The sequence below is a fragment of the Eleutherodactylus coqui genome, chromosome 5, assembly GCF_035609145.1.
Source record: "Eleutherodactylus coqui strain aEleCoq1 chromosome 5, aEleCoq1.hap1, whole genome shotgun sequence".
Lineage (NCBI taxonomy): Eukaryota > Metazoa > Chordata > Amphibia > Anura > Eleutherodactylidae > Eleutherodactylus > Eleutherodactylus coqui.
The window spans coordinates 18,198,733-18,221,982 of NC_089841.1; the positions used below are offsets into that span (position 1 = coordinate 18,198,733).

At 44.7% G+C, this 23,250-nt stretch overlaps 1 protein-coding gene across 5 annotated transcripts in view; it reads right to left on the reverse strand.

Annotated features, from left to right (window-relative positions):
* The window catches only part of LOC136628981 (zinc finger protein 585A-like), a 380,809-nt gene that overhangs the window by 238,579 nt on the left and 118,980 nt on the right, over window positions 1-23,250 (reverse strand). For 2 of the 5 annotated variants that reach the window (XM_066605065.1, XM_066605064.1), the window contains one exon: window positions 16,948-19,494. The exons of the other annotated variants lie outside the window; for them this stretch is intronic. In XM_066605065.1, coding sequence (XP_066461162.1) covers window positions 18,104-19,494 — 1,391 coding nt within the window. In that variant the 3' untranslated portion in view covers window positions 16,948-18,103. Of the gene's footprint in view, window positions 1-16,947; window positions 19,495-23,250 lie in introns of those variants that run through there. 5 annotated transcript variants of the gene reach the window in all.

Below are 23,250 nucleotides of genomic sequence, written 5' to 3' on the forward strand. Positions count from 1 at the left end.
TCGGCAGCCGCCGGTAACGCTGCTGCCGGCCCGACTGGCCTTCCGGACTCCGACCCCGATCTGCAGCTTGCGAGGATCTCCTCCAGCCATTCCGCGCCGTCCGTCTGGATCGCCTCCCGAATCTGGGCTCGCAGCTCCTCCATCCTCCGATCTTGGGACTTCTGGATCGCCGGACGCGGTTGCCTTCTCCTCTTCCACGCCGCTTGCAGGTATTTCTTCGCCGCTTCTCCTCTTCTGCTGGATACTCCTTCCCTTTTCCGCACTTCTTCTCCTCTCTTCTGGAAACGCTTTTCGCCCTTTGCAATCTTCTTTCTGCTGCTGTCTCTTCTCCAGTCTTCTCCCGTCTCTTCCTGTCTCACGACTGAGCTCCTTCCGCTCCCCCCCCACCCTTTCTCTTCCTGTCTAAACTCCACCCCCCTTTTGCTCGCTCTACTTAACCCCTGCTGTACCTGTTCCCAGTCATGTGCCGCATCCTTAGTTAGCTCGCGGCATTCAAAGCATTCAACTAGAGGTATCAGTTAGGGAACATATTAGCAAATACATATGCAGACAATACTTATAGACTGTTTAATCAAGTCCACTGGAGCAGCTGTGTCATCTTTCCTGAGGATATTATCCTCATTTGGTGCAGGTATAATCCCAGTCTCTCTGCTGGGGAAACATATAAGAGAGGCAGGGAGAGAAAAGAAAAAAAATAACAAATATGCAAGATCAACTACACTTGAACTGCAATGGTGCCCAGATCAAGAAAACGGCCATCAGAGAAGTTCCGCAGTGGGGGTGTTTCAACTCTTGTGAGGGTCGGCGGTTCTAAAGGTCCCTTTACACAGGACGACTGTCAGGCAAACGATGCCAGACACTCGTCCCTGTCTTTCCGCACTCCCGTGTTGTTACACGGGAGCTACTGGTGCTGGTTCGCTCACAGAGCGGCCAGCAGGGGGGCCGGGCAGTGCAGGAGATTTACCTCCTCTCGCTTCCCCGCCCCTCTCCATTGAGATAACACAGCGGCCATTCACTACTGAACCTCTGCTGTTTAATCTGAACGATGAGCTTCATCGCTCATCGTTTATGTAGCATAAAAGATGAGCAAAGAAGCTCACTGTTCAGATTAAACAGCAGACGTTCAGCAGTGAATGGCCGCTGTGTTATCTCAATGGAGAGGGGCGGGGGAGCGAGGAGAGAAATCTCCTGCACTGCCCCGCCCCCCTGCTGGCCGCTCCATGAGCAAGGCAGCTCTGCTAGCTCCCGTGCAATAGCACAGGAGCGAGGTAACACAGGGGCGAGTGTCCGGCATTATTTGCCCGACAGTCATCCCGTGTAAATGGCCCCTTAGATTCAGGTGTTGGAATAGTCGTGTTAGATTTGTGCTGTCGGAAGTCCAGCCTAGCTCAAAATCTTCTGTTCCTGGGAGACTTGGATCGTGATACTTCTTTCCAGGGGGAGTTGCTTGCTTAATTTCTGGAGTCTTCTTCTCCCCGAGAGGCATTCATAAGGGAATCTGGATTGGTGTTATGTCCAGGATATTCCAAGCTTTAAGTCTGCCGGTGTATGTCTGCGTTTCCTACCTTTAAGCACCGTTGGAGCAAAAAGCCTGCAGTACGCATAGCTGTTCCCATTTGAACGGAGGGCCTCAAGGAGAGGTTTTAGCAGCCTTCTCTTAGCTAGAGTAGAAGGAACCAGATTACGTGCCTTGGTGGATCGCCTGCCTTTCGTTTGGGTCAAAGGACTCTGTGTATTCTTTCAATGAGGATGAGGCGTGCTCTGTCCTCCCCCTGAAGATCTGTAAAGAGGGACATTGCCATATTTCTGAGGGTCTCTTGTGTAACTGATTCAAGTAGTCCCTTCATCCTGTTATGCCTCCGGCTCCTATTTTCCTGATCTTCTATCAGGGTTAGTACTCTATCCATCTGGTCTCTTTGCATTATTACGTGATCTGAAAGGTCATTTGCGTAATAACATCCAAACACGTATTTTCCAAAACTTCCACTCTGTTCCCGATGTGTTAAATTTCTGTTTTTATATTAGTTAATTCTGAAAGGACTGGTTGAATAGCTTGTGCGAGAGCCTTTTTAAAGAAGTTTTTTAATGTGTTTGACGTTTGAGTGTCAGAAACGCTCTTTTCTCCTTAGGGAGAACAATTATATACTACTAGCTTACCCGTCGCGCGTTGCTGCGAAGACAGACAGACATACATTTGTTTTTATATATCTAGATAACAACCAATCACAGCGCAGCTTTTTTAGGTTACCTCAGTGGTATAATATATAACACCCAATCACAGCGCAGCTTATATGTTACCTCAGCAGTATAAAATATAACAACCAATCACAGCACAGCTTTCATGTTACGTCATCAGTAAGAGAAATAACAACCAATCACAGCGCAACTTTTATTCTGCCTCAGCAATATAAAAAATAGCAACGAATCACAGCGCAGCATTCATTTTACCTCAGCAGTATAATATATAGCAACCAATCACAGCACAGCTTTTATTTTACCTCAGCAATCTCAATATCCAGGAATTGTCTTGTGATACGTTCGGCGGATGCATCATTTTGTAGTTGAACACGCATCCCGTTGCTCGTAATGCCTTTTGCTTTTGTACTTGAGATGGAAATCAAACGATCTTTGTCTGGGGGGGCATAATTGTCGACGATGCTCGCACGCGCGCCACCTATCGTAGGATAGATGTACTATGCCAGTAATCTTCCCAGGAGTGTACTCAACAACTTCCCATTAACTTTTCCTATTTATGACATAATCAATGCTCGTGCCAAATTTCACGTTTCTATGACACCGGAAAGCGAGAAAATTCGATTCCGTACGTAAAATTTGGACGCCAATTCTTTTGCGCCTAGAATTGAATAATCGAGTTGGGACCCAATAACTTTTCCTATTTATGACATAATCAATGCTCGTGCCAAATTTCGAGTTTCTATTACATTGGGAAGCGAGAGAATTTGATTCCGTACGTAAAATGTGGACGCTAATTCTTTGGCGCATAGAATTGAATAATCGAGTTGGGACCGATTAGCGTTTCCTATTTATGACATATTCAATGCCCGTGCCAAATTTCACGTTTCTATGACATTGGGAAGCGAGAAAATTCGATTCCGTACGTAAAATGTGGACGCTAATTCTTTGGCGCTTAGAATTGAATAATCGAGTTGGGACCCATTCACTTTTCCTATTTATGACATATTCAATGCTCGTGCCAAATTTCACGTTTCTATTACATTGGGAAGCGAGAGAATTCGATTCCGTACGTAAAATGTGGACGCTAATTCTTTGGCGCATAGAATTGAATAATCGAGTTGGGACTGATTAGCGTTTCCTATTTATGACATATTCAATGCCCGTGCCAAATTTCAAGTTTCTATGACATTGGGAAGCGAGAAAATTAGATTCCGTACGTAAAATGTGGACGCTAATTCTTTGGCGCTTAGAATTGAATAATCGAGTTGGGACCCATTAACTTTTCATATTTGACATAATCAATGCTCATGCCAAATTTCAAGTTTCTATGACATTGAGAAGCGAGAGAATTTGATTCCGTACGTAAAATTTGGACGCTAATTCTTTGGCGCATAGAATTGAATAATCGAGTTGGGACCAATTAGCTTTTCCTATTTTTGACATAATCAATGCTCGTGCCAAATTTCATGTTTCTACGACATTGGGAAGTGAGAGAATTAGTGGCAGTGATGGAAATCGAACGATCTACGTGGGGGGGGGGGTCGCGTTGCTGCGAAGACAGACAGACATACATTCGTTTTTATATATCTAGATAACAACCAATCACAGCGCAGCTTTTTTAGGTTAGCTCAGTGGTATAATATATAACAACCAATCACAGCGCAGCTTTCATGTTACCTCAGCAGTAATGACATCACAATGGCAGTGATGACATCACAGTAGCAGGTGGCTTACTTATTCGATCTACGTGGGGGGGCGTAACTGTCGACGACGCACGCGCGCCATTTATCGTAGGATAGTTGTACTATGCCTATAATCTTCCCAGGAGTGCACTTAACAACTTCCCAAAGTTTCATGGCGATCGGATGAATGGTGTAGTTGCGCATAAAGGACAAACAGACAGACAGACATGCACGCACACAGACATACATTCATTTTTATATATATAGATAAACTAAGTGAGGAGACTCAAATGGCCATGCACGCTCCTCTGGGTAATATGCAAATAAGGGAGATGGAATAAATCCTCCACAGTGCCACCTATTGGAAGGCAGCATTCCTTCAAGTCAAAGTCAGACTTTTTATACAAGTCTTGTTACAATGACTGGGAATTAAAAGCAAAGCCAGACTCCATGTACATACAGCTGTTTCCAGGTTATTGCCCTTCATCAGTGTACAGTAGGAGTCTGGCTTTTGCTAGTGAGAGGCCTGGGACGGGGGTCAGAAAGGCTCTTTTCTCCTTAGGGAGAACAACTATATACTATAAACTAAGTGAGGAGACTCAAATGGCCACGCACGCTCCTCTGGGTAATATGGCTTTGCTTTTAATTCCCAGTCATTGTAACAAGACTTGTATAAAAAGTCTGACTTTGACTTGAAGGAATGCTGCCTTTCAATAGGTGGCACTGTGGAGGATTTATTCCATCTCCCTTATTTGACGTTTGAGTGTTGCATGCTTTTGTTTCAATGTTGCTATCAATATCAGAAACATCCAGATTTTCTTCTTCTGCTGTAATTGAAGGGTTCTTTTTATGTGCCCCTGCGGGGAAATGGCTCCTTCTTTTTTTCAAGTAGCGTTGTAGGCCAGCTTGATTTTTGGAAGTTGCCTGTTGCCCAGCCACATGGCCAGTTTTCTCTTTTCTTCCTTTAATAATTGTGCTGTTAGGCATGCACAACCATAGAAAGGGGTTCAAAACATTATATTTTCGCAAACTAGGTTGCTATTCCAGGTTGAGAATGGGTTCAGAATCAATGTATGATGCAACAATGTGATGGATACTGTATTGCTTCAAGGAGCAAGACTTAAGTTCAGATAACGGATTAATGAGAACAAGACAATATGGAAGGTTTAAGAATAAGAATTTATTCAAACCAAATATCTATATATAAAGCATAAGGCTGGGTTCACACAGGGGCGGATTTGCCGAGTTTTTTCCGCATTTTTTCCGTTGCGGTATTGCCGCAGAAGAACTGCTTCTGCGGCAAAACCGCCTCAAAGGTTAATTTGGGCTTGCAGTTTTTTCAGCGGATTTTCGTGCGGTAAAATCCGCAAGCATTGTTTTCTGCAGCACTTTTTTCCTTTTTGCCGCGTATTTGGCTGCGTCCATAGAGGTCTATGGACAAAAAACAGCCGCGGAAAAGACTGTAGAATGAACATGCTGCATCTTTTAAAACCGCGCTTCAGTTGCATTTCCGCACTGCGGCTGTGCGGAAAAAAATCTGCACTGTGAGAACAACTTTTTGGCAAATCTCATTTGTGCTGCGTTGCACCGCAAACGCAGCGGTTTTGCCGCAGTGCGGATATGCAGCGGCAATCCGCGGCAAAACTGTGGCAAATCCGCTCTGTGTGAACCCAGGCTAAAGGTTGCAGACATCACATCACAAAGTATAACTATAAATGAAATAATGGACACAAAACGCGCCAAATGGATGTTGTATATATAAAGAAAAAAGTCCTTAGAATAGTTGACTCACCTGGCACCGAGCGGGGGCTCCCTTAAGTGGGGGGGGGGGACTCACCGCTCGGCACCCGAAGTCCAGGTGTGCTTGTAAATGTCAAACCTTGATCCCCGATCCTCTATCCCAGCGGTCCAAGACGGCAGCAGAGAGTGTTCCCCAGCACCCTGTGGTGAAGCGGTTAAATCCAGAAGCCCATAGAAGTAGAAAAAAACTCTTGCGCTCAAAAATAGCTGTGGAGTATCTTCAAGATTTAATATCCCCACAATGAGGGGTTAAAAACAATGGCACGACAAAGAAATAAGAACGGCAAATCAATCTGCCAATGTCAAACATACAACGCGTTTCTGCGCCTATAACGCCTTTCTCAAGTATAACTAGATAGCAAAGATGCACACACTTATATACCTAAATAGAACCATTACCTTTCTTGTGTAGTATCCACCCCTGTATCCTCATGGCGCGCCATCGCTGTTGTGGAGGTCTCCGGATCCAGACGTCACATCCGGTGCGACTTACTCTGCATCATCACGGACGCTCAGTGGAATGCAACGTGTGTTCCACTGTGGGGAACTTCCGTTACCCTTCTCTGGACCTGAACTTCATGTCCAGCACACCTCAACACCATCGTTATAGTTATGTGGAACGCTACGTGTGTTCCACCACAGAGGATTCACATTGCTCATCTCGAGATAGATTACCACCTCAAATTATTGCGGAACGCTCAATACGCTCCATTCTTACACATTATCTAAAAAAAGTTTTTTTCCTCTATAAACGTGAAACAAGCATATCAACATCCATCCAATGGATCCACTAAACACTTTGAATGTGTATGGAGAAATGGAGAAGTATTTTTCTTTTCCTTTCAAGCAGTAGAGAAAGAGGGAAGGAAAAAAACCCCCAAGGGAATGAAACATGGCAGTAAAGAAGGAGAGGACAGAGGCCTAACAAATACCTAGTCACCAATGACACTAGTTCAAGTCCTATGTATGGTTAAATTAAACCAATCTCACGAATACATACATTTTAAATTATTATGGAATTATAGGCCAAAAGACTTCCATAGGAAGATGGCCCATACTAAACCAGTACGGGTACTTATACAAAAAAGACCCCATCAGTGTGTGCACAAATCCTAAATGGATGTAGAGAAAAAAGGTAAAGGTATTCAAATTTTCTCCCAATGTTTCGTTCCATCCACCCAGTACTAGTGTGTTTAATTTAAAGATCCAGTACATGTCCTTCGTTTTAAGCCTATTGAATGATTTAGAAGGTATTAATTCCAAAGGAGTGACCTTTAATAGTGTAGGCTCTTTCTCATGAACTTGCTGGAAGTGGCGGAACACACTGTGTTTAATGAATCCATTTTTGATGTTGAATCATAACCATACATAGGACTTCTGTAACATAATAACTGGCCCTTAAAATTACCCTGCGGGTTTTTGTTTGGTCTCCACTGGAGACTATGAGCGTCCTTGCTAATTGGTTGCAGGGGCTAGTGGGCGTGATCCAAGACCTGTCCGGTCGTATGGTGGCCCAAGAGCAGCGGGTGTTGGCGCAGGTTCCTGACGCCCCATCTATTCGTGAACCCAAGTGTCCTCTTCCTGAGGTGTTTTCTGGGGGGAGAAGCAAGTTTTTTGTTTTTCAAAGGCATGTAGACTATATTTTCGGATGCAGCCCAGATCCTCCGGCTCCGAGTCCCAGAAGGTGGGATTGATTCTGTCATTACTGCGGGGTTTCCCCCCCCCCCCCCCACCCTTCCCCCACAGACATGGGCCTACTCCTTACCTGAGAGTTCTGCTTGCCTGCAGTCTGTTGATTCGTTTTTTCAGGAACTAGGAGGTATTTTTGATGAGCTGGACCGGGCGGGGTTAGCCGTATCTCACCTTATGGCTTTGCTTCAGGGGCTGCAGTGTGCTGAAGGCTACTGCTCTACGTTTAGACAGTATGTCGGTGAAACCTCCTGGAACGATGGTGCCCTCAAAGATGTGTTTTTGTTGGGTCTTTCTGATGCTGTCACGGATCTAATTATTTCCCATCCCTCTCCCATAACACTTAAAGAGGTCACGGAATTGGCAGTAAAAGCTAACAGGGGACTGAGATCTAGAGAAAAGGAATGTCAGGCCTGTAAAACTAGGGAATCCTGTAGATCCGTTCCCATTTCTCCCATGCCAGCTCCTGGGGCCGAGCCTATGGACCAGCTAAGTCCCGGGGAACGGCGACGGTTCCGGATGACTCACCGTCTTTGCCTCTACTGTGGGGAAGCCGGACATCAGGTAGCAACCTGTCCACAGAAGCAACGGAAACATCAGTCTAAACCAGCAGAAAAGCTACAGATCCTAGGAGATTCTCGAAAGGGTCGCCTAGGAACACAGGTACTCCCTAAGTTTTTGGTGTCTTGTCCGGTTGGCTTCCGGAATTTTATTCGGTCCGGTCAAGCCTATATTGATTCGGGTGCTGCCGCCAATTTGATTAATTTAAATTTTGTCAGACCTCTGATGACCGAATTTTCCATGCTGAAGCCCCCCATACGCTTCATCGGTATTGATTCGACCCCTCTCTCTGCAGGTGTTGTTAAATGGAGGACTCCCATTCTGCAGTTCACGGTGGGTGTTCTCTGTTCTGAGAATCTGTTTTTCCTTGTTATGGAAAAGATGTCTGTTGATGTGGTGCTTGGTATGCCCTGGTTGGCACTGCACGACCCCCATTTTGATTAGTCGACCCGGGAATTGACTCATTGGGGGTCATCCTGTCATAATCACTTAACTACTATAGCTATGTGCTCAGCAGACACTGTGCTTGTCCAGGAGTATTTGTCGGATTTTCAGGACGTATTCTCCAAAAAACTGTCTGAGACCCTGCCTCCCCATAGGGAGTGGGACTGTGGTATTGATCTGATTCCTGACAGTCCCATCCCTAAGGGAGCCATTTTCAATTTGTCAGGGCATGAGCACGAAGCCCTTAAGTCCTATATCTCGGAATCTCTGGCCAAACGACATATCCGGCCGTCCAGGTCCCCTGCCGGAGCAGGTCTCTTCTTTGTTGAGAAGAAGGATGGAGCATTGAGGCCTTGTGTGGATTATCGGGCCTTGAAAAAAATCACAGTGAAGAACCAGTGCTCCTTGCCCATGATTCCGGACTTGTTGAATCAGGTGGTAGGGGCCCACTGGTTCTCCAAACTAGACTTAAGGGGGGCTTGCAATTTAATTCGCATTCGAGAGGGAGATGAATGAAAGACCGCGTTCAACACCCTGTTAGGACATTTTGAATGTCTGGTCATGCCTTTCGGACTCTGTAACGCCCCCGCTGTGTTTCAGGGTTTTATGAACGCAGTCTTTCACAACTTCCTGGGGGTATTTCTGATCATATATCTTGATGACATTCTGGTATATTCTCCTGACTGAGATTCACATGTGCGGCACCTGAGGTTGGTTCTGACCCGTTTGTGTGAGTATCAACTTTTTGTCAAGTTGGAGAAATGTACATTTGGTTCTAAACAAGTATCTTTCCTTGGTTATGTGATTTCACCCACGGAGATTCAGATGGAGTCTGATAAAGTAGCAGCAATCCCCCAATGGGTCAGACCAGACAACCTTAAAGGGGTTGTCCCGCGCCGAAACGGGTTTTTTTTTTTTTTCAACCCCCCCCCCCCCCCCGTTCGGCGCGAGACAACCCCGATGCAGGGACGTACAGAAAGCTCACCGGAGCGCTTACCTTAATCCCCGCGCTCCGGTGACTTCTATACTTACCTGTGAAGATGGCCGCCGGGATCCTCTGCCTCCGTGGACCGCAGCTCTTCTGTGCGGTCCACTGCCGATTCCAGCCTCCTGATTGGCTGGAATCGGCACGTGACGGGGCGGAGCTACACGGAGCTACACGGAGCCCCATAGAGAACAGGAGAAGACCTGGACTGCGCAAGCGCGGCTAATTTGGCCATCGGAGGGCAAAAATTAGTCGGCACCATGGAGACGAGGACGCTAGCAACGGAGCAGGTAAGTATAAAACTTTTTATAACTTCTGTATGGCTCATAATTAATGCACAATGTATATTACAAAGTGCATTAATATGGCCATACAGAAGTGTATAGACCCACTTGCTGCCGCGGGACAACCCCTTTAAGGCTCCCCAGTGGTTTTTGGGTTTCGCAAATTTTTATCGCAAATTCATTAAAGGGGTTCTGACATGAAAAAAAAAAATTGTACTCACCTTGCCTGGCCTGGCCCGATCGCCAGGCATGTCCCCTCCAGCCGGCATCTTCTTCTGTGCCTTTAAAGCAGAGCAGGAGCGGTCAAAAAGACCGCTTCCTGCTCTGGTCCGTCCGTCAGGCACTTCCGAGGTCAACGGACGGACCGCACAGTGCTTGCTGTGGGCGGCCCGTCCGTCCTGCTGAACGCCGGAGTGCTGAGCATGCGCAGTGGAGACGCGGCCCGTCCTGACTCCTGTCAGAGGGCACCTCTCCACTGCGCATGCGCGCGATCCCGGAGCGGCGCGGCTGCTGGAGGAAGAAGACTGCCTGCCGGGAGGCATACTAGCACTTTCTGCTTAGGTTAAGCAGCGCTGCTGATTAGAGCCACCTGATTGGCTCTTCGGCACCACGTGACTGCACAGCGTGCACCAATCAGGTGGCTCTAGTCAGGCTGCTTAACCTAAGCAGAAAGTGCTAATATGCTTCCGGGAGATGACCCCCCGATGTAAACAACAACAGGAGAACAGGTAAGTATAAGATTTTTATGCTTTAGCAGCCATTAACCCATGGGTTCCCTGGGTCCATTAGGCAGACCAGGGAACAATGGCTGCTAAAGCATAAAAACATTATTCATGTCAGAACCCCTTTAAGCATTACTCGGTTATCGCTCAACCCTTGACCGATCTGACTAAGAAGGGGTCCGACTTGGTAAAATGGTCACCTGCAGCCCTAGAGGCCTTTAGTAGTCTAAAAAGGGCATTTACGACTGCCCCGGTGCTAATACAACCAGACGCACGACTACCCTTTTTCATTGAGGTAGATGCGTCTGAGGTGGGGGCAGGAGCAGTATTGTCGCAGGAAGTCAGTGGGAAATCCAGGTACAGTCCATGTGCGTTCTTTTCACGGAAGTTTAGTTCAGCAGAACGCAACTATAACGTGGGTAACCATGAGTTACTGGCGATCAAATGGGCTTTAGAAGAGTGGCGACACCATCTTGAGGGTGCTAGACACCCCATTGCCGTGTATACCGATCACAAGAATTTGGTAAATCTCGCCAATGCTAAAAGACTCACAGCTCGTCAAGCCAGGTGGGCGTTGTTTTTCGCCAGGTTTAATTTCGTTGTGACATATATCCCAGGAGAGAAGAACGTGAAGGCGGATGCCCTGTCACAGAGCTTCGGGGCACAGGAAAGTGAGACTATGACTCCTATAAATATCTTGGCACCTGGTGTGGTGGTGGCAGCTCTAGAATCCAACTTCGTCCCTCAACTACAGAATGCTCAGCAGGACGCTCCTTCGGGGGTGCCGGAGGGCAAATGGTTTGTGCCAGAGACCTTACGTCTCAGAGTCATGGAAGAATCTCACTCGTCGTTTTTCACAGGTCATCCGGGGTTTCAGGGAACCCTGGATCTTTGTTCTAGACACTTCTGGTGGCCAGGCATGTCTCAGGAGATCCGCGACTTTGTTAAGGGATGCTCTGTCTGTGCACGCAATAAAAGTTGGCGGTGTCCTCCGGAGGGTCCTCTGAGACAATTACCGGTACCTTCTTGTCTGTGGTCCCAGTTAATCGGTAGATTTTATCATTGATCTACCGGAATCCCAAAAGTTCACCACTATCTTTGTGGTTGTCGACCGGTTCTCAAAGATGGCACATTTTGTGGCGTTAAAGAAGCTACCTTCAGCAAAAGAATTTTTGTAAAAGAAATCATTCGCCTACGCGGGGTTCCCCAAAGCATTGCATCTGATCGCGGGGTTCAGTTTCTGTCGCAGTTTTGGCGAGCCTTCTGCAGAAACCTGGGAACATCACTTTCCTTCTCGTCAGCATTCCATCCGCAAACCAATGGTCAGACTGGGTGGAAGAACCAAGATTTAGTGCAATATTTACGCTTGTTTGCTGGCGAAAAGGCTCATCAGTGGGCAGAGTTCCTGCCGTTGGCAGAGTTTGCGCTGAACAACCGCACTTGTTCTTCCACTGGGGTGTCTCCATTCTTTTGTGTATACGGGCAGCATCCTCCCTTCCTTACAGCGATCCCTACTCCATCTGTCTGTCCTGCAGCTGACGTCGCCACAGATACACTGCAGGGAGTATGGAAAGAGGTACAGAAAAACCTGGAAGCAACAGGGGCTCGTATGCAGTTGCGTAGTGGGAGGAGTCTGTCTCTATCTGAACCTTACAGGGTGGGACAGAAGGTATACCTGTCTTCTAAAAATCTCAAATTAAGGGTCCCGTTCTTGAAGCTGGCGCCGCATTACGTGGGTCCCTTTGTCAACACACGTGTGATGAACCCACTCGCCTACGAACTGGGTTTGCCAGCTACATGGAGGGTTCACAGGGTGTTCCATAAGTCTTTATTGAAACCTTTTGCCCCTTCTGTTCACTCCGGCAAGGGGGGGTGTCTGTTCTCGGTCTCCTGCGGCATCGGGTTGTGCTGTGGAGATGTCTCTGCTTATAGTACTGCACTACCAGTGGAGCTGGCGTCGCAGACGTCTGCAGCTGGTAGCACCCAAAAATTTAGTCCCCTGTTTGAGAGGCACCATTAGGCCTCAACTTGTGGCTTCCGCTCACAGAGCTCCTGGCTGCTCTGCAAGAGTCTCCTGACTCTTTTTCCTCCTCCTGTCACCTAGAGGGTCCAATGAAGGTCGGGAGAGCTCTGGGACTGAGGGAAACTGAATATTAAGCACAGAGTTGTGCAGTTTCCAGCAGAGCCCTCTTGCTGTGTGACTGCTCTTTATGGTGGATAGGCCACGTATCTCCATATATTTTTTTTACCTTGCTGCCATCATGTGTTTTTATCACAAGTGGTTGGTAATAAAGAATGACATTTAAGGTTCAAAAAGTATTAGATTTTATTTTAACAGAGAAGTGTTATATAAAACCAGTCGCTGCACTGTTATCATCAAACATCTTTGTCTGAAGAATAAAACGGTTTTACATAAGCCAGACTCCGTGTCTTTATACATCCGATACAATCAAGCTGCAACGTAAAATCCAACATCCCCCACCACAGAAAATTGTAAGAATACACGGGTCTGGCTGGTTCAAACGCTAAATATACCACTTATACATCTATTGTATAAACTGAAAATCAAAAGAAACAGGAGAAAGGAAAAAAAACAAAGAAGAAGAAAAGATAAGAATAAGGGACAGAAGTGGGAGGGGTAGGGGACAAGGGAAAGGTAGTGGTAAGGGTAGGAGTAGCCGGCCCAGCTATCATCGGGCTATAGTCTATCCTCTTTCAGCCAACCTGATGCGAGTTAGGGATTATTCGGTCCCAGGTAATCAGGTCGAAGTATCACAAAACTGGCACCATGCAGCCCAGAACCCTAGATGTTTGTCACGCTTCGGCTCATCTTTGGCACGGAGCTCCTCCGTATATTTGATTGTATTGAGGGCCACATTGCCCTAGAGGGCGGAGATGTGGATTTCCACTTTCTGGGGATCACCTGACGCACTGCCAGGATAAAGAACCTCAGCAGTGACATCTTAGCTTGTGCCAGCGAGCCTGGGAACATTGAAATGAGCACCAGCTCCGGAGTCAGATGGATCTGGTCTCTGCACACACAGGAATACAGGGCACTAACCTCCCTCTACAAAGAAAAAGATCATTGGGCAAGACCACCAGATGTGGCTAAGGCCGCCTGCAGACGGCCGGGTCGGATCTCGCTGTGAGAATTCTCACAACAGAACCAGTGCGGCACTCAACTCTCCCGCGGCTCCGGCTCCTTGATGTGCCGGCGCATGCGCAGAGTGGAGCCGTCGGCCGGGGAGTGACATTTCTGTGTAGGGCTCTGCGAGGCCCGCACAGAAATAGATCATGCCGCGATTTGTTTTCCACACATGATTTCACGCGGACAAATCGTGGCTGTCTGCCTAGGATTGCATTTTCTAATGCAATCCTATGGCAGCGGCCACGGGCGAAAATTCTGCGGGAAATCCCGCCGCGGAATTTCTGCCCCTCTGCAGGGGGCCTAAAGGTATCTCTCTCCACCAGGCATCTACAGCAAAAGAAATACATCAGATGCACTCAACAAGCCCTGTGTAAGAAGCACTGTGGCTGGGAAAAAAACGAATCACGTCACAATGCATGTAAGCAATGCCAAGCCGACCTCAAGGTTGCAGATCTACAGCAGGTGTCCAGATACTGGGCGAAGATTTTGGCCGACTTCTCCAGGGTCCTATACCATCTCATCAATATCTTATAATTGAACTCCTGTAATCTGCTAGAGATGTTTATTTTGTGTCTCAAGCTATATGCTTTTTTCCACGACTCCTCCGAGGGCGAGCCACCCAGCTCCCTTTCCCACTCTTTCTCTATGGCTCTTCCCCAATCTTTTGCCTCCTCCCATGCCAGGAACCTATACATAGCTGATATTTTGCCTTGGGATGCGGAGTTATTAATATAGAATCTCAAAAGGTGTAAAGTAGGCTCCAGCCTGAATAGCCCCCCAATGGATCTGATATAATTGCATAATTGTAGGTATTTGAACCATGCCACAGTGGGGGAGGGTCTCCCTGTTCCACAAATCTCCCCTAGCCTCTTACGTCTCCTTTCCACTATCATGTCTTGTGCCCTGGGGAAATCACACCTGCTTGACTTGTCTCCAACATGGTCACCACCCCTACTCCCCTGTAAAAAAGTTATGAGCTCAGGGTTTCCCACTAATGGCGTCAACTGACCTGGTCTGGAGATCAGCCCCGCCTTAGTAGCCGGACCTATCCAGGCTGAGAGTATGTTTTCACCCGGAATCCATTGGAGGCCTAGACCTCTGCTGGGAGCCGAGCTCTGTTCTATTGCTACCCATCTCTTCTGTGGTTCCCTGTGGATCAAGTCCAGTATCAGCCATGTCAGAGTGGCTCTATAGTAGAGAGTAATGTTGTAGATGCCCATTACCCATCTCTTTTGGGCCTACTAGAGCCCGCCAATTACGTTGGGGTCTATTAAAAAAAAAACATTCTCTAAGGCTTGTGTGTCTGCACTTGTGATGTGCTTGGGGGCAAAGGAAGCTGTACATGCATCCCGCTCCTCCAAATCCCATTCTAACCCCGTATGTTCCTGCTGCAGAATATACAAGCAATGATAAAATGAATAAAAGCTCTTTAGTATTCTAGTATTGTCATGTACCAGCCCCTCTCCTGGAGAGTTAACCACAAGCACGTATGTGTGGGTTGTTCTTGAGTTGTGTTCTGGCTAATTCCCTGCTTCACCTATTCCTAAACTTGTAAAATCCCCCTCTAGCTCTATCCCATTGGCATAGCGAGGCTTGATCCAAGTATGGCATTACGTATGGCAGAAATTTCTACCACCGTCTTGTATGTACGGGTTGTTTTATTAGTGATTTCCAAACTGTCCAGTTCCATCAGTAGTCGTTTTATTTTTACTGACCTGTCCCTTTTGAGTCGGTGCCGTGATATATGAAGATCCCCCAGAGCACCTACTTTAAAGCTTCCCACTTCATGGGAGCTGGAGTAGAGTCCATCCTATGATCTATCTGAAAATTATCTATGTTTTGCTGAACTTCCAGCAGACATACTGCGTCATCTAGACGCCAACTATAGCTCGTCTTGTCTCTCTGTGCCGTACTATGGGACCCCCAGACTGGGGTGTGGTCTGACCATATAAATGATCCTATGGAGCAGGAGCGGCCTCTATCTAACAGCCCATGAGACATGAACAGATAATCTAAGGTAGCTGTTATGGGCAGGGGAAAAAAAGCTGTAGTCCCTCTTCCCTGGGTGTAGTGTTCTCCACAGATCCACTAATCAGAGATTAGCTAATTCTACTTCAGTCTACGTGTAGTGGTGAGGGAAACGTGTCGGATCAATGCTGACATTAAAGTCCCCTCCAAGTATAATCTTAGACCCATTAACGAAGGTCACCAAACCCCCAGCATCCGGACCCCAAAACGCTTCTGATCCTGGTTCGTAAAGCAGATATTGGCAATAGTTAAAATCTCATTAGATATTTGATTTTTTAGTAAAAGATACTGTCTTTCAGTATCCTTTTCTGTCGATATTAATTGATGAGGAAGCTGTTTATGTATTACAACTGATATACCTCCTGCCTTCCTCGTGGGGTGTGGATTATGGTGCCACGTTGTATAATATCTGGACTTACAACTGGGAATTTTGGTGTATTGGAAGTGCGTTTCTTGCATGAGAGCAATCATAATCCTATTGCGATTTAGATGACCCTTTTAGCAGGTTGGTTCAGACCCCTCACATCAAATGTACCAGACGTTAAGTGAGCCATCTGATTTTTTGGGTAAAAAGGCAGAGCTGCTGTCCGGTGTGTGTGCGAAAAGGGAGACGGGAAGGGAGGGGGAAGCGGGGTAAAAGAATAGTAAGAAAGAGAAAAAAAGGGAGTATAAAAGGAAAAGGTTTAGTAAGAGAAACCTTTCCCAGCATTAGGTAGCTGCTATTATCATCAGAATGAACTGCTGGCCTACCCACTGCCAGCGTGGACATCAAAATGCAGTTGGTCATCCTGCATGAGGGGGGGGAAGAGGGAGAAAGGTTCTGACGGAAACCAGTGTGGCCCCTCGCACCCTACCCAGGGTATAAAAAAGGGTAAGAAAAAAAAAAACTTTTTTTTATAAGTGTCTTATATCAAAACTCTCAAGGCACCTATGAATTGCTTCATCCCAACATCGGGGGGAGAGAGCCTGCCAAGACAACCACAAAAAAACAACCAGTGAAAAACACACCAAACAATAGAAGACAGAGAGAAGGAAAGAGAAAAAAAAAGGGGGGGGGGGTGGAGGGGAAAGAAAGGGAAACAAAATTAGCAAGTGCAAACTGAAAAAAAAATTATATATATATATTGCTTGATATAGACATGGTAAATATAGGATATGAAATTACTTTGCGACCTCCTTCCTCGTGAAGTTTTGCATATACTGTATATACTCAAGTATAAGCCAAGTTTTTCAGCACAATTTTTTATGGTGAAAAAGCCCCGCTCGGCTTATACTCGAGTGAGCTAAAAAAAAAGCAAAAAAACCCCCCCGCAATACTCATCTCCCAGCTGGCGTCTGTGTCCCTGGTACAATGGTCTTCCCAGCGGTGCAGCAAGCTGCTTGAGACTTCTCCCTGCTTTTTGAATTCCCCCGCCGTCAGCATTGTGTAAGTATGTGCTGTGATTGGATTGAGCACCAGCCAATCACAGCTGGCGCTCGATCATTATTTACAGCCATTCTGTGATGTCATTCACTGAATGGCTGTGTTTGGTTCATCGAGAGTCGGCTGTGATAACGAATCTCTGTAATAATCCAATCACAGCGATTACTTACACAACGCTGACGGCGGGGGAATTCAAAGAGCAGGGAGATGACAGCGGCAAGAAGTCTCAAGCAGCTTGCCACACCGCTGAGGAGACCATTGTGCAAGGGACACAGATGCCAGCTGGGAAGAGAGTATAGTGTTTTTTTTTTTACCCAATATATACTTGAGTATAGCTAGGCTTATACTCAGGTCGCTAATACTTGAGTATATACGGTAACTTAAACTATGTTTCAAAAATCCCATAAAAAACATCATCTTTAACGTCCATGTTGAAATTATATCGATCTGCCCAAAGTCAACCTACAAGTGCACAAGACTCTTTTGTAAATGAAGAAAGAGGCCCCAGCCATGCAATCTCCACCTAAGACCTGCATCAAGGGGAGAAAAACTGTGATTGGGATCGATCTTTATGTGCCCACTCTCGGACTGAAATACAGAACTAAGGAACGTTCACAGGTGGCAGATTTATTGGGGATTCTCTACAGACAATTAAAAAATGGATAGCAAATCCGCCCAATGGAACAGAAACGGTGATGTCTGCTGTAGACCGGGGCAACATGGGGCCGATTTTAGTGCAGAATGTTCACAGTTCAAATCCACCGCTTGTGAATGCGCCTGTAATGTAGTTGGATAACTGCACAGTCTGATGCTACATTAACCCCTCATACCTGATTCGATAGAGAGCTCATTTACGTATATTTGAAAAAAATGACAATTTCCCTGTCTGAGTTCTTTAATGTTTAAAACGTTATGAGTTTTTCAACATGAAAATGTTTCCCTCTGTGAGATCCTTGATGTGGAGTTAGAGCTGACTTATGGATATGTATGAATTTCCTAACAAGATTTGATTTCAGTTTAGAATATTTCCCACATTTAGAATAAGGAACTCACTTCTTTCCTGTGTGACTTCTCTGATATGTAACAGAATATGTTTTATGGGTAACACATTTCCCCCATTCCGACTAGTTATAGGCTTCACTCATGTGTGAATTCTCTGATGTTGAACAAGATTTTGCTTCGTTGTAAAACATTTCCCACATTCTGCACAAGGATATGGCTTCTCCCCTGTGTGAATTCTCTGATGTTGAGCAAGAAGTGGTTTCAATCTAAAACATTTCCCACATTCAGAACAAGAAAATGGCTTCTCTCCTGTGTGAATTTTCTGATGTTGAACAAGAGTTTGCTTCGTTGTAAAACATTTCCCACATTCTGCACAAGGATATGTTTTCTCTCCTGTGTGAATTCTCAGATGTTGAACAAGTAGTAGTTTCAATCTAAAACAATTCCCACATTCAGAACAAGTAAATGGCTTCTCCCCTGTGTGAATTCTCTGATGTCGAACAAGATGTGCTTTCCAGCTAAAACAATTCCCACATTCAGAACAAGTGAATGGCTTCTCTCCTGTGTGACTTCTTTGATGTAGAAGAAAAGATGACTTCAATGTAAACAATTTCCCACATTCAGAACAAGAAAATGGCTTCTCCCCTGTGTGAATTCTCTGATGTTGAACAAGATTTTGCTTCGTTGTAAAACATTTCCCACATTCTGCACAAGGATATGGCTTCTCCCCTGTGTGAATTCCCTGATGATGAACAAGAGTTGCTTTCTGGGCAAAACATTTCCCACATTCAGAACAAGAAAATGGCTTCTCTCCTGTGTGAATTCCCTGATGTTTAACAAGAGTTGCTTTCTGGGCAAAACATTTCCCACATACAGAACAAGAAAATGGCTTCTCTCCTGTGTGAATTCTCTGATGACTAACAAAATGTGTTTTCTGGGTAAAACATTTCCCACATTCTGAACAAGTAAATGTATTCTCTCCAGTGTGACTTCTTTGATGTAGAAGAAAAGATGACTTCAATGTAAACAATTTCCCACATTCTGAACAAGTAAAGAGCTCTCCTGTGTGAATTCTCTGATGTCTAACAAAAGTTGATTTGTGTTTAAAACATTTCCCACATTCTGAACAAGTAAAGGGCTTCTCCCCTGTGTGACTTCTGTGATGTGTTACAAGACTGGATTTCACTGTAAAACATTTCCCACATTCTGAACAAGTAAAGGGCTTCACTCCTGTGTGAAATCTCTGATGTCTAACAGCATTTGATTTGTATTTAAAACATTTCCCACATTCTGAACATGAATATGGCTTCTTCCTTTTGTGAGCTACTTGCTGTTTTCTCCTTCTGTGACTTTTCTCCTGCTTATCAATCTGTGATGAATCAGAAGATGGGACCTGTATAATAAAATCAGATGACTGATCTTTGCTGTGAAGGGCTGAGGGGATATCTGGGATATCTTGTGTGATACCACAATCTTCTGCTTTACAATCGACAGATATCAGACGTCTCTCTGAGCTCCCGGTACCGTCATCTACCAAGAATTAGACTTATTTTACTATTTTTTGAATATGAACCTTAAAAAATATATATTGGAATTTTATAACATTACAATATACATATGTCCAAACAAATTACAAGTCATGTAGCAAAATGTAATTTTAAAGGGCCACATAGGGGGAAATATTACTTTATGGGGCCACAGAGGGGGCACTGAGAGAGGGTATTGAGGTTATTGGCAGGATGGGAGTGTGGAAAGAGACAAGTGGCTGGAGGAAGTCATCATGGCGGTCTGCATCCAGATGAAGATAGACAGCACCAATCAGAGAAGATGCCACCTGTTTTCATGAGTGGCAAGTATACAGTGATAGTGATTACAGTGCAGAGTTCGTATGGGAACACAATATGGTGACTGCATTACATGGGATATACTGGAGCTGAGCCAATGTATTTAGGAATGTTATGTTATAGATATGTCACCAATATATATATATTTTTTTTTCTAGAAATGTTATTGTACACGAAAGGATTGTTACAATGTCGCAATTAAAAAATAATTCAATGGAAGTGTTTAAACAAAGGCTGGACAAATATCAGTCTGGGGTTATTTAGTGATCCTGCATTGAGTAGACGGTTGGACGCGATGACCCTGGAGGTCCCTTCCAACTAAACCATTCTATGAAGTTTCAATCAAAGATAATTGCAGCTGATAAACAACTATACACATAAAGAGCTCAATTTCTTTTCTTTTTTTAAATACATAAATGATAAATATATCAGGATAACAGATGGCTTACAAATATGGAACCCCTCCAATAAGGTTCTATCTAAAAACTTATGCAATGTTAGAAGAATAAAGGTAGAAGAATAAAGTGATGAATTTATCCACTTCCCCCAATTAACAGTAAATTTTGCTTAGTTCCCACGCATCCTTGCTAATGTACCCTCCAACCTGCATAGGTAACAAAGTATGTAAGGCCGAAAAAAGACCTATGTCCATCCAGTTCAGCCTATTAACCCACAATGTTGATCCAGAAGAAGGAAAGAAAAAACAATACAAGCCAATTTTCCTCATTTAAGGGAAAAACATTATTTCCCAACTCCAATCTAGCAATCTGAACAATCCCTGGCCCACCTCTGAAGTTACTAGTCATTATAATATTTTATCGCTCAAGAAAGGCATCGCGGCCCCTCTTGAACTCTTTTATCAAATTTGCCATCACCACGCCCTCAGGCAGAAAGTTCTATATTCTCACCTCTCTTACAGTAAAGAACCCCCCTTTCTATGTTGGCTTAGAAACCTTCTTTCCTCTAGAGCAGTGTTTCTCAACTCCAGTCCTCAGGGACCCCCAACAGGTCATGTTTTCAGGATTTCCTTAGTATTGCACAGGTGATGTGATTATCGTCGGTGCCTCAGACATTGCCACAGGTGTTCTTACTATAGGATATCCTGAAAACATGACCTGTTGGTGGTCCCTGAGGACTGGAGTTGAGAAACACTGCTCTAGATGCAGAGGATACTCCCTTATTACTGTCACAGTCCTGGATACAAATAGATGATGGGAGAGATGTCTGTATTATCCCCGATATATTTATACATTGTTATTGGGTCGCCCCTCAGCCGTCTTTCTTTTAGTGATTTCCCATTTAGTGTGTAATGGTGACATGTATTTCCTCTGCTCATGTGCAGAACTTTACATTCATCAGTGTTAAACCTCTTTGCTTCTTTTCTGCCCAAGCCCCCAATTTATCGAGCTCCCCTTACAACGGCTCTGCATCCTCTCTTTTGTTCATTTCTTTACATAGTTTAGTCTCATCTGCAAATATTGATATTTTCCTGCTCAATCCTTCTACCAGGTCATTACCAATATATATTAAAAATAATGGGGCATAAGACCAATCTCTGTGGTACCCCAGTAGTAATGGTGACACAATCACAGTATGTACCCTTAATTACCCTCTGTTATCAATCACTGACCAGTTACTTACCCACTTACCCACATTCTCACTCAGACCAAGCATTCTCATTCTATATACCAACCTTTTATGTGGCACAGTAGCAAACGCTTTGGAAAAGTCCAGATACACCAGATCCAGAGACTCCCCGGTCCAGTCTAGAACTTACCTCCTCATAGTAGCTGATCAGGTTGGTAATACAGGAGTGATCTCTCATAAATCCATGCTGATAATTATACAGCTATTTTCCTTGAGGTCCTCCAGGATAGCATCTCTATCTCATTTACACCAGCCGATGTTCGCTTTAAAAAATAAAAATCGCTGATCGTCGATTGTTTTAGCGCTAATCGGTGCGTGTAAATGTGTGCCCATTGTCCGCTTTTCGGGCATGGTTAGCTGATCGTTAAATTCAAGCTAACCTAAAAATCGTTGTTTACTTTTATCAGCAGTTCTCTAGGGGAGTGCTGATAGCATTGTTTCCTCATGAAGAACAAAGGATCTGAGCGCAGATAATAGACCTCGGGCTATTAACTGCATTCAGCAAAGGCTTCATTTTCACACTAATAAGCTATTAAGCTGAGTTGCTACTTAATACTTTATGGAAAGTCGCTCGAAGCTGTCACTCAAACAGTCGTTGGAGCGATCTTTAAGTGATCATCGGCCCGTGTAAACCAGGCTTTAGAAACCTTTCAAACATTTTACCCACAATGGAAGAATTACCGGCCTGTAATTTCCAGGCTCACTTTTTGACCCCTTTTTGAATATCGGCCTCACATTGACTATGTGTAAATCCGTCATTATAGAGTCCTCATAGATAAAAAACAAAGGTCTGTGTCTCACATTACGTAATTCCCTTATAAGCCAGGGGTGCATGCTACTCTTTTAATGTTTTTAAGACTGCTCTGCACGTCTTCCTGGTTTAGACTAGTGACATTTAGTGGAGAGTTTACATAGCACTCTGCATCTCATCTAACATTTCATATTCTTCTGCGGATACACCTTAGAAAAAAACTATTTAATAGATTTGTTTTCTCTACAAGCTCTCCTACATTTTATTACAGGGACAATACTTTCAATATCAATCATTTAACTATTATATTGCTAAATAACAGTGTAGGGTTATTTTTACTCTGCTGAAAGTTCCTTTCTCTTCATTTGTGCTGTTTTTATCTAATTTTTATTGCTGGGAGACTTACGGCTGTCATGGTAGCCAGGGGCCTTCTGAAAGGCCCAGGGCAGTTGTGGCAGAACTCTTATCACGCCATGCCCGTGGGGTACCTTGATAGACTGTCTGACTGATAGCAGAATAAAGTAATGCTATTGCATTACATCATACTGCAGGAGCGATCAATGCATCACAAGTTGTTGTCCACTCTGAGTGCTAAAAAAAAAGTAAAAATGACATCAAAGTTTTACCAATTATTATTAAAAAAAGTATTCAAAGTTGAACCCCCCACAACGTCTCCCACATTTATAAAAAAAGAATTTAAATAATAAAATAAAAATTTGGTATCGATGCGTCTTTAAAAAGTCTGATCTATCTGAGTAATACATTATTTACCTTTCAGAATGAACGTCGTCAGAAAAAAAAAATTAAGAACGCCAGAAATGCGCTTTTTTAGTCACCCTGTCTTCAAGAAGGGTGGAATTTCATGTTTTTTCTTTTTGCGCCACATAGAATTTTTTAATGCTTTTCAGTACATTATATGGTACTTTAAATAGCATCATTAAAAAATACAACTCGTCTGCAAAAAACAAGCCCTCATACAGCGACGTCAATGGATAAATAAAGGAGTTAGGAAGGGGGGGGGCTAAAAACAAAAAAAAGCTGTCA